Source organism: Pelmatolapia mariae, linkage group LG22, assembly GCF_036321145.2.
Source record: "Pelmatolapia mariae isolate MD_Pm_ZW linkage group LG22, Pm_UMD_F_2, whole genome shotgun sequence".
NCBI lineage: Eukaryota > Metazoa > Chordata > Actinopteri > Cichliformes > Cichlidae > Pelmatolapia > Pelmatolapia mariae.
In genome coordinates, this window is record NC_086245.2 from 22,178,287 (window position 1) to 22,190,241 (window position 11,955).

Sequence of the window (11,955 nt, forward strand, 5' to 3'; positions counted from 1 at the left end):
CGTTGGAAGCGAGAGTCCACGGTTGGTAGCTCTCCATAGGCAGAAGAGACTCGTGTCTGGCCTCTGAAGACGCGCTGATAGTTGGCACTACTGGGACGTCCAGGTAACTGGGGACAGGTTGGTACGGGCCAGAGGGATACGTTGGATAAAAAGCAAATTCCTTTGCCCGGGAGGCGAAATCGTCGCCTGAGGCGGACGTGTCCATGTATTTCTCCCCATACGCGGAGGGGGGCTGCGCTCCGCACGACTTTATGCTGCTGTGATGCGACATTCTGCACGGGTAACCGAAGTACCCGTACGGCAGGGACGCGCTGGACGAATTCTGAGCTGCAGAGCAGGGGCTGCACTGTTTCACAGGCTCGCCCATCCCGGAGGTGTGCACGTCGCTGGACGAGTACGCCGTGCTGGGTGCCAGGGATGCGGGGTGCGCCATCAGATTCCTGCACTGGTTCGCAGCAAAGTTGCCACCAGCAAAACCCTCCATGTTCTTGCTCACTTCATCGGAACCGCCGCCGTTGTCGTAGAGGAACATCACCGACGGGTCGACCCAGCGAGGACGGAGGAGCAGTGACGTTGTCATAGCACGGCATCCAACATTGAAGCTTATGGCTCTTTTTTAAAAAGCCCTCAGACTGAAAAAAGGGAGATACTGCTTCCCGGAGAGTAAAGCCACTCTGACGCGCACAAGAGCGCAGATGTGGCGCTGTTATTGGTCCAGATGTGGTCACGTGACCGGGCTATGCAAAGAGGACGGTAAACATCGGCAGATAATTAAATGGAGAAAAATGCGGCTAAGGGAAGGTGACTGCACCTATCCAGGGGTTTGGCTTTTGTCATATTTGATTTAACCAGCATGGATGATGTGCATTAATTTCAAAACAGAACGTAAGGTACAATTTACACGAATCTGTGCTTACGCTCATTTAGGTTTCATGCATCCAAATGATAGAATTTCGTCATTTTGACAGGGGAAATGTTTATTTTCACATATAAAGTGCAAACAATAGTCGATTATTGAAAAGTATGCAACAATTTAAAATAAAAGAAAGAAAACCGTTGTGACCCAGGCAGTTACATATGACTCATACGCACCGCTTTTGGCCTTTACGCATGCATACTGACCTGCCTTTGTTTGCCTCGCTGTAGAAATTCTAATATTATAACACTCTTTACAACAGAACCTTCTTAGTGTAAAAATAAAGTCTGATATATCTGTGCATTGCACCGATATACACGGAATTAAACAGGCTACTTCTGTCTCCCGCTGATACGCCACTGTTTGCGCTTTATCCGATAGGACGTGTAAGATAGAAAAAAAAAGAAAGAAAGAAAGTTTGATCCTAGTAACTTGGAGGCATTGAAATAACACATATATAATATATATAAACACGTATAATGAGGCGCATGCGTGTAGTTCTGAAAAGGAGACAGGGTTCACTTGTGTATTTTGATAGCAGTTTAAAAAAGAGAAAAGAGGACATGAGAGATAATCTCGTGTTGTGGGGGATTATTTTATACACTTGACTTCAGACATGTTTACAGTATGCAAAGTCAGAAAACAGAAAAGCTCTCGACATGGTCTGTGTGCGTGTTTTGCATAGGACGTAAACGCGGTTGGAGGCCAAGGTCAAGTTGAATGTTGCTGTCTAGCCATCCAGCCCGTCGGCCTATTCAGGCTTTGAAGAGACCGTCTGAGCTCTTGAAAAGAGCGGAAGAGGGGTGAGAATTCCTGTCCCAATGAACGCTATTGGAGGACATTAACTTTTACTGTCATTTTGTGCTCTCCCCTGTTTACTCTTGCGAACTAGTTCGAACCCGCTCCTTCTTCTACTTCTTCTTCTGGGTGGCACGTAGGCCTACCTTTGAATCCCAGCGTTGGAAATGTAAAAAGAATAGTACTGGGGTTTTGTTTTATTATTCTTTTGGGGGAGTTTCTTTCTCTCTCTTTTTCTTCTTCTTTTGGTAGACATGTGTGAAAAAAAACGCTCGCGCGCGCGCGCGTGTATGTGTGTGTGTGTGTGTGTGTGTGTGTGTGTGTGTGTGTGTGTGTGTGTGTGTGTGTGTGTGTGTGTGTTTGTCTGGTCTGCTGGTTAGTGTTTATGACCAGTGGCTCTCCGTCTATTCACTGCAGTAGGACCCGGTGGATTTTCCCTCGTGGTTGTTACCAGGTTTTCCAAATCCACCATAAATTGTCACCTACATGTCCCCGTGTGTACTGTTTCTGCTATGAGACTGGGGAACTAAACACCCAAAGAGAAGCTGCTACTCATGGATGGAGGTGTTTAGCTTCAAGCCAAATACTTTATATGAGAATAATAATTTTTAAAAAATTGTTCCGTCATATTTGTTAACTAAATTATGAACAACTGTACAGTAAATTCCAACACATCGTTATCTTCGATAATAAATCAAGTGAAACTAGATATTAATAAACAGTAAACACTGATTTAGGCTGTTTAGTTTTATATTGTGAACCGTAGACTTGCTGGCACCGGGCGACAAAAAAGGGATGGACTGAGGTTGTTAAACAAAAGGAAGCTTAAGACAGCAGTTTGTGTTTAAAAAAAAAATAGAAATAAATAAAAAAGTGTGCTTGATGCTTTGTCTTTTTGGGGGAGGTGCTTGATTTAAGAGGCATATGATGCAGATGGAGAGAGAGTATTTGGGATGGATATTTTTTTCTCTTCTTTTTAATGAGTTCCACATTTATCCAAAAGAGAGAACACCCAAAGAGATTTAATCTTAATGTTTTGAGTTTGACTAAAAATGCAAAATAAATAGCAGATTATCGTTACCAAGTTTTTTCTTTGTTTTGTTTTTCAAATGAGCCATTAAACGCGGGTTTGTAACGCTTATTATTAAAGTGAAGGATTATGACATTCAGAACTAGGCTGCTGTCTGTCTTTTTGAGAGCAAAGGGAAATCTGTTCCTTCCTTGGATTTGGATTGCAAAGGCTCTACCTTTTCAAAGACATCTCCGTTTAGACCCATAAACAGCGTCACATGCAACATTTATTTAGTAGTCAAATGGAAAAGTTATTGTATTCGGTGGATTTGAATAATTGTTAGGCTGAAGTAAAGGGGATTCAACACGAGCTGGTCGGGGTTGGTTCTGAAGTCATCGTACAAGAAAGCTCAAGTAATGAAATCATTCATCAGCAATATGCAACAATATTTATGAGTCTCGCTACAAGGCCCGGCCTGTTGACTACACTGCCTCGTGGCGTTCTCGTCAATACGGGCAAAGCTTTTTTTTAAAAAAAAAACAAAAAAAACAAAACAAAATCAAAACAACAACAAAAAAACACGGTTGCGTTAATCCACACTGTGGCATATGGAGTTTGTTCAAGTTAAATCAAGCTGCATTTAATATCAGTATTCTATCCATTCTTTTTTTTAATTTTCTTGCCCCAGAGAGACTCTTAAAAAAATCAGGAATCGTGTTTTTAATCTCCGTTCTGTCCGTTAATTGTTCATGTTACTCTCCTCCGGTAAGAAGACCAGCCATGGGGCCTGTCTGCGCGTCCATGTGGTCAGTCCAGACACGAGACATCCCAAAGTACAATGAACACACAACAGGAGGGGGCCAGTGCCCGCCGAGGAGACGCACAATTCACCACTGGCTTGTGCTTAAATCGTGTGGCAGGAACCTTCGTTAGAAACACCTTTTAAACGCTCAGATGATTCACCATTGAATTCTTGTCGGATTTGCATTGTATTCTCTGATTTACGCACAAACGTAAGCGGGATAAAAAGGAAAGACTAAACGGTGATTAATCTTATATCTGTAAGTTCCACTAAATCAAAGTGAATTTAAATGGCATAAATTTGACGTGCACCCCTTGATCTATTTCAAGCATCCTGCAAAGTTTCTAAGACTGCACTTTGGGATTTGGCAGCAGAGCCTGGAGGCTTTTCTCTGAGGTCATTATCAAGGCTCAATCCCGTGTTTGTACTGGCACTGAAGTTATGCAGTCAGAGAAAGAAAGAGTGCATTTGATCCACGGCCTGAGCCCCTGAAGCCTTGGTAAAGTAGTCTATATAAAGTTATGCCCAGCTATAAATTTATATCCTTAATAACATAAATTGGGATATAAAACAGGGTGCTAAGAACGTGCAGTCAAATGTCGGTGTTGATCGCACGTGCTTTAGTCAAAAAAAGCTGTCAAAACATAAGAGCCAGTATGTTTTTGTGGTCAAAGCAGGGAACCACAGGGCGGTCACACACTTGTCTTTTCCATATTTTCTGGACGACTGCCTGCACTGTGATTATGACGGACTGCATAAAAGTAACAAGGAAAGCTGGCCCACTTCATTCTTTTTTGGGGGGGGGGGGGACGACGACACATGCAGTCAACTAAAGGTCTACAGTTCCCTAGGAAATCCTTACTCCCACGGTGTTCCCAATGTTCCCTCTTGACTGACACATTTGCTGCAACTTTTCGCTCTGCTTCAGTTTCTCTCGCCGTGGGCTCAAACGTTGCGTTAACAGCCTGCTAAACTATAGCCTGTAAGCTGCATGTGAAATCACTTTATTGGCATGCGAGAACCTCAGTAAATATACAGATCTGCGCTGCCTTTCACTGCATGTTCAGTCGGTTCCACATCTGTTGTATTTCTGATCCGAGGCCACCGTCCGATTGCAGCGAGTATTATTTGCTTTTAAATGCCATCAGGCCGACACTAAGTCATTTTCTCCTTATCTAGCATCATCGTTACATTTTTAATTTGATCCACACATTATTATTATTGTTGTTTTGTTTTGTTTTGTTTTGGGGATTTTTTTTATTATTATTTTTGCAAAATTTAAATAAAATATTTTTTTAGCGAGGCGGGGTTTTCAGTTTATTTGTTTTCTGTTTCAATAATAGCATCGTGAGCGCTAAAATTGCTCCAAAATAAGCAACACTGCATTCTAAATTGTAGCCTAACCATTTTTTTAACTGTAAATATACATCTTGAGCAATGGAGTGAGGTTAAATATGTGCACCTGTTAGCTGCGTTACAGAGGTTTTGCTCTTTCTGCACTCCTAAAGCAAAGACGAAATTGTAAATGTCATTAAAACCGCAGCTCTGTCAATAAAACGCGACAAAACGACTGATTGGGTTTTCTTTTTCTTAACCTTAAAGTGATTTTTCCTTGTTTGTTTGTCTGATTTTAAAGATAGAGACTGAAGTGGCTCGCCCGTTTTAAAATGTTGTCGGAATGTGGAGATTGAAATAGAATGGTTGCATTTCGTTACTTCAGAAATCAAATACCTCTGCATGGACTGTTTTCCTATCTTCCTAATAATTTTCTATTGAGTTTTGAAACTTGCGAAATTGTTTAAAAAACATTATTATCAAAGTAGCATTGATTTTAAGGCATTTGCAGGGGAAAGGCCTGCACAGTTTGGCGTTCACGACCTGGAATTTAATGAAAAAATGAAGACTTGGATAATTTAATTAAAAAACAAAACAAAAACAAAACAAAACTCCACCGGATGAACAATCTAAAGGCAAACAACTCAAAAAAAATTGCAGACGTAGAGTTGACGTAAGGCCCGCTGTCTCCGTGCGGGTATTTTTCTAGTCAACCGAGGTGTGGTAAAGGCAGCAACTTAACCTATACTGAGATTTGTAAAACTACAAAACTCCTAAAACATTGGGCTTATTCACTGCGGGACCTATCTGTCTCACGCCTTCAATTACATGCAAATCAACGGGCTGCCCGTTTGTATGTTGCTTTGCATCCACACATCATTATTTGAACGGCAGTTGTGGTAAAAAACCCCTGAAAACTGAGGCCAGAAATGTGAATAGGATGATCTTGCCGGCAGTATAACTCAATAGCGCTCATTATTAGAGGCTAAAATTAGTGGAGAGCAGCGAGAAAACAGAGGCACATGAGCATGCAGTGGGGACTGATGACAGCGGCACTCTGGCAAAAAAAAAAACAAAAAAAAAAACGAAGAAAAAAAACCATTTGCAACCAGGCAGACTTGTAAATATCACCTTTCTCAAAGATGTCAGGGACCCACATACCAGACTAAAGAATTGCATGCACTCTTGTGAAATATCGGGGCTTTGCACCTGGTGGGTTGCTCTGCTGCTGCTGAACTAATGGTAAGCCATACCCCGTGATGTTTCCCCTTTTAATTGGGTAATACAGGTCTGATCTCAGTGGCTTGCTAAGCCCTTGGTGTAATAGCGTAGGGTGTGCGGGATGGAGCAGGGAAGTGCGATAAAAGAAGTTCTTACAGCACAGAGATTTCCAGCTGTATAGTCATCAGGACTCGTTTCGCTCCAAGGTCAACGAGTTAACTCTCTGGTAGCTGCGTCATCCCGTTTCAAGGCCAAGTTGAAGCAACGGAGACGGGAGGGGCCACCTTAGTGAGGAGAGTCTAAATTGTTATTTTCTTCCAGGTTCCTTTGTGTGTGAAACGCAGTGCGCCTCAGCCAGCGGCTGGCTCAACAACCACCAAACTAATTCGTGCGCAATTCCATCGCGCACTGAAGCACATTTTGTGCTAAAAGCAAACATTGTGACAGATCTGCACCGCCGGGGCCAAGGATTGGATTACACGCAGACTGCGCAGGCTCCATGGTCAAGTTCAAGTTGGGCTGGCTAGTAAAACTAAGGGGCGCATTCTGCAGTGTCTGCCGCGGGGGGCGCTCCCCACTCTTTGATCTTCCCCTGAAGAAGTAGACACTGGAGAGGCGCCTACACTGCAGTCCAGTTTTCTGCACTTGTGCCACAAGAATGTGGATCAAATGTTCATTGAATAAAAAATAATAATAACTGCGTTCCATGCTATGGAAATTGCTTTATGTAAATAAGTAAACCGCGTTCCACACTCAGCAAGCTCTCCAAACCAATCCTCTCTCCTTTACTATCTAAGCCACACACAATATACGTGACACTACTGTAAATGCACAAGGTCACCCATTGCGCAAAAGCATTTTCGAAGCGTTATCTCAGGGTGATCACAAGATTTTATCTGCCCCGGCCACGACCCATTACGTAACGAGCGAGTAGCAGAGCAACAGGATCTTTAACATATTTTGGCGCTTGACCAACAAACACTGCGCGATGACCAGTGTTTATGATTTTTCAAAACAAAAGTAACAAGTTCTTTCATTTCTTAAGCGTAATTATGTCATTTTGTAGTTAACAACTCCAGGTTAATTTTTAACTCTGCGCAGTACGTTTTTTATTTTAAGTTTAGGTCTCCTAAACTCAGATAGATAGATAGATAGATAGATAGATAGATAGATAGATAGATAGATAGATAGATAGATAGATAGATAGATAGATAGATAGATAGATAGATAGATAGATAGATAGATAGATAGATAGATAGAGCAACAAAAAGAAAGAAGAGAGGGGAGGGGTTTTTTTCCTAACAGATGAAAGAGTCGGACGCGAAAGCCAAAGGAATTTCCCTCACTTCTCATCCGTCGCTCTGGGGGAGGGGTGGCTGCTGCTCGGGGCCTTTTCTCACTTTCGGACAGGCGAGGGCGCACAAGGACAGCGGAGGGTGCTGGAACCCCACAGTCTGTCCCTCTCCTCTCTGTGAGACCACATGACACCGCCTATCTGTGATACACGATATGCATCCACATACATGCAGCCACACACATCCTCGCAGTTCAAAAATCGCGAGAATCGCATGTGTGGAGGCACCTCTGTTATAACCCACCTGGATAAAGTAGCTCAGTGTGCTCAAAGAGAAACGTGATTAAGGAAGTCATCAGCCTCGGCTCTTTAAAATGTTGCACTTAAACGGTACGTTAATGTTTAAATGTTGTCCCCAAGCTGTAATTGTTTTTAAGTTATAGCACGAAAGCCTAATATTTTTGATAGCTGGGAGTTTAGAAACAGTCACACCAGCTTTTAATAAAACTTTATTTGCTGCAACTGTGTTAAATAAATGTTTTGGCCACGTTGGGTGCAGTGAAGATGTCTTTACGCCTCGGAGGCAGAGTTCAAATGTGACCACTTCTAAACAGCAACTACAAGCCCTATGTGCAGCAGGTTAGCGCTCCCATTATCACCATTCATTGACTTTTTGCTGAAACACTGCACGTCTGGGGAACTGGAAAAACGGCCACTGCCAATATAAGAATCCAAAGAACCCCATCACAGTGTCATGCTTTTGTTTAGATTTCTTTAATTTGGAACAGCAAATGCTGTGCACACATGATCATACAAATTAGCAATGCAAATCACGGTACCACATTTCATAACTTGTTTGGGCATAAAGAATAAAGAGAATGGTTTCGGTTCAACGTTTCCTTTTTTTCATCTCTAATCGGCCTTTATCTAAACCCTGACCGCAAGACCTGACCTTTGGAGACTTTACTTGACTCCACTTAAGATGATGATAACAATCACAAGAGAGAGGGGAAGGTGGCGGGAGTGGGAGGGGTGAATAAAATGTAAATACATAATGTAACTTAAATGACTGGTATGATTTTTACGAAATGACTCTGTGTTAATTAGTTATATTTGAGCAAAAGAAAAGCTGAACTTTATTTAATAAGTAGGGAAAAAAATATTTGAGCATATTAACTGGCGTTAAAAAGGCTTATTAGTAATTTAAATATACTGTAATACAATAAAATACAATAAAAAGCTAAGTCTTAAGCAAACATTATTTTACTACTACTACTACTACTACTAATAATAATAATAATAATAATAATAATAATAATAATAATAATAATGACTTAATGCATATTTCAATATTTCAACACCACAGATACATCACCATGTAAATCCTAAATATGCTGTATAGATAACCTTTCTTGTTTCTGCTGCCTCTTATTGTGCCCTCTGACATCCCCCACCCCCATCTTGCCGTTGCTCCTTCTGTTTACCCACAGATTCAGTCAATGAGTGTCGTCATCAGGGGGGACCATCGTGAAGACTGGGTCATTAAGAATGACAGCTCTGAAGAAAGAGAGAGAGAGGGGGAGAGAGAGGGTAAATGGTGATCCCTCCCAGAGCTCCCACTCGGCACTCTGAAGCGGTCTTCTCTCAGGTTCAGACCGGATTGCATCCCCTCTTTTTTTTCCAGAAGCCTCTCCTTCTCTTTTAGGACGCAATCTCCCACCCACCGCCATCCCCGCTGCACGCACACACGCGCACACCCCTCCAACCTGAGATTCATCTCCTTGGTTTTGACGGTTCGCCACGAAGACGAGGTTTGCTTGTTTTGTTTTGTTTTTTCTTTTAAGTCGTGCTTGTGATGGAAAGCAGAGAGGAGATGGTGATGCTGGCAGAGGGAGGTCAGCTTGTCAAGAGCGGCTCTAATTTGTCGGAAGCCATCGGGAGCCCCGTGCGAGAACCACCAGGCAAGCCGGGCCACAGAGGTTGTCTGAGCCCAGGAGCTGCACCCTATTCCCGCGACAGGAGCGACCTAGCGGCGGAGGATAGCGCACGGAGAAATATGAGCGCCGACGCGAGGCTGGTTGGCACGTCTACCTCCGGAGAGAGGCACCAGGCTGACCATCACCACAAAGACGGCAGCAGCTCAGACACAGAGTCGGACTTCTATGAGGAAATTGATGTCAGCTGCACGCCTGAAAGCATGGACTACCCAACAGCTAAAGGTAGGTTGTGTGGGTGCAGGTTGGATTGCATGCTTGTGCGAAGGAAAGGCAAAAAGCAATAAACATATTGGCACTGTAGGGTGGAACAGAAAATCTAATATTTATGCTCAATGAAACAGATCCAGGGTCTGCTTCAGGTTCAAACACTGCAGCTGCAGTCGGTGCTATACAGCTATTCTGTCAACTGATCGGTGTGGCTGCAGACGCTGAGTTGACACCCACAGTGTAACCTGACATTTCCCTCACTGACTTTGACAACGAGTTACTCGTACTGCAAATGTGCTTATGGGCTACTTCACCAGGAAGAATTTGGAGATTCAAGAAAAAAAGACTGTCAAGTGGTTCAGGCAGCTGTGAAGGTGCAAGCACCCACTGCTCAGTTTATTGTGAATATCATTCTGTGTGAAATCTTTATGAATAAACATTCATACATGAAACATTTGGAGTAGCAGACCTCAGACTAAACGAATGGTAAAGTAACAAACGAATGAAAACAATACAGTTTAAGTATTGATTATTTTCAACCAACGGAAATTATTGTTCATATCAAATCAATATATCATGGAAAATACCTCTAGAAAAAAATAATAGTAGTGGAAATTGCATTTTAATTTAAAAACTACACCAAATGAGAAGCTAAGCGAGCAGTCAGGATGTCTCTTATTTTTCTAAAAGTCAAACAAATAATGGAGTTAGCCTGCTAGTCTTCAAATGGCAGCGAATGAAATAAATAAAACGTTTCGATTTGTTTTGGGTCCTGTTTAAATAGTAAATGTGTGCGTTTTACACCCGATTCTAATTAAAATATGCTTATTCTCTGTTTTTGGTTCAGGTCGAAATGGGGATTCTCCAAGCCACCCGAACGAGTGCGGTACTGAGCCGAGTAAGAATGTCCCGGGTCAGGGCTCTCTGTCTTACGCAGCAGATCAGATTCGCCGGTACCGAACAGCATTCACGCGAGAGCAGATAGCACGCCTGGAGAAGGAGTTTTACCGGGAAAACTACGTGTCCAGGCCGCGGAGATGCGAACTTGCGGCCGCTTTAAATCTACCCGAAACCACCATCAAAGTAAGATTTTATTTCAGGGAAGTGGGGCTGAATTAGGCCTCTTGACCATCAATACGTACTCTGTGAGCTTGTGTTGATGTATATCAAATCCACGGCGAGTGCAAAATGGCCAGGCTTACGTAAATGACTGCCTGTGGTTTATTTGTGTATGGATAGAAATAATCTCATGGAAAATAATCTCATAGAGTAAAATCAAAATAGCCCATACAGGAAACAAAGCAAAAAAAAAAAAGATTAAGAAGCAGGCACCGCGTTATGTAGCCACAGGTCATATTTATTTATTTACTTGGGTTGGTATTTTTTGATTTGATGATAGTCAAATGTCACGCAGTCCACAATAAATAAATTACAGTAACAAGTTTCTCCAACCCAAATCCAAACATTGTCATGAGTAAAAAAGTCAAACATTATCTACGCATGTGCTTGTGTTCTTTCAGGTCACGGGGGGGGATTGTGGTTAATATTTGATCCGCTGTGTCTCCTTCACAGGTGTGGTTTCAGAACCGCAGGATGAAAGACAAACGGCAGCGTCTGGCCATGACTTGGCCTCACCCCGCCGACCCGGCCTTCTACACCTACATGATGAGCCACGCGGCTGCCACGGGGAACCTGCCCTACCCCTTTCCATCGCACCTGCCGCTGCCCTACTACTCTCACCTGGGCGTCGGGGCTGGCTCAGCTCCTGCAGCCGCCCCTTTCTCAACCCCCCTGCGCTCTCTCGATAGTTTCCGGATGCTGTCTCATCCCTACCAGAGGCCCGAGCTCCTGTGCGCCTTCAGACACCCGTCCTTGTACTCAGGTCCCACTCACGGCCTAGGTCCCGGAGGAACTCCGTGCTCCTGCTTGGCGTGTCACTCCAGTCAGTCCAACGCCATCTCAACCAGGCCTTCGGGCTCGGACTTCGCTTGCTCCCCAACAAGCAGGACTGACGCGTTTGTCACTTTCACGCCTTCAGTGCTCAGCAAATCCTCATCTGTGACACTGGACCAGAGGGAAGAAGTGCCTCTGACCAGATAAAAAATAACTCTTGCTCCACATAAGCCTTTAACCACAAGCTTTTTAACCCTAACGTATTATATGATCAGGACTGAAACAGCATGAGGGGTGGGGTAGCCAGTATTTAAACAGTGAAAGCCAGTTTATACTTGGGGAGAAGAGAAAGCTCTCCAGCTATAAGACGCGCAAAAGACCTGCTGTTATTGAAATATAATAATCCCATCGAAGAGCCGGGGACATTGGGCTGAAATATGACCGCATAGACAGAAATTCAGATTTGATTTCTACAAGATT

General features: G+C 43.2%; 2 protein-coding genes across 4 annotated transcripts in view; one reads left to right on the forward strand and one right to left on the reverse strand.

The window, feature by feature from the left end:
- hoxa13a (homeobox A13a) overlaps positions 1-580 on the reverse strand; it is a 1,487-nt gene extending 907 nt beyond the window's left edge. The window contains exon 1 of the mRNA XM_065469743.1: positions 1-580. This exon is cut by the window's left edge and continues 72 nt beyond it. Coding sequence (XP_065325815.1) covers positions 1-580 — 580 coding nt within the window.
- Positions 581-9,233: 8,653 nt separating this feature from the next.
- On the forward strand, positions 9,234-11,682 carry evx1 (even-skipped homeobox 1). 3 transcript variants are annotated; one of them, XM_065469744.1, is made up of 4 exons: positions 9,234-9,597; positions 9,735-9,763; positions 10,456-10,665; positions 11,155-11,682. In XM_065469744.1, the coding sequence occupies exons 1-4, from the start codon at positions 9,234-9,236 to the stop codon at positions 11,680-11,682; spliced, it is 1,131 nt and encodes a 376-aa protein (XP_065325816.1). The 3 variants fall into 3 exon arrangements, with proteins under 3 accessions (XP_065325816.1, XP_065325818.1, XP_065325822.1); XM_065469746.1 differs by lacking the exon at positions 9,735-9,763 and having other exon boundaries at positions 10,430-10,665; XM_065469750.1 differs by lacking the exon at positions 9,735-9,763 and having other exon boundaries at positions 10,520-10,665.
- Positions 11,683-11,955: the final 273 nt, after the last annotated feature.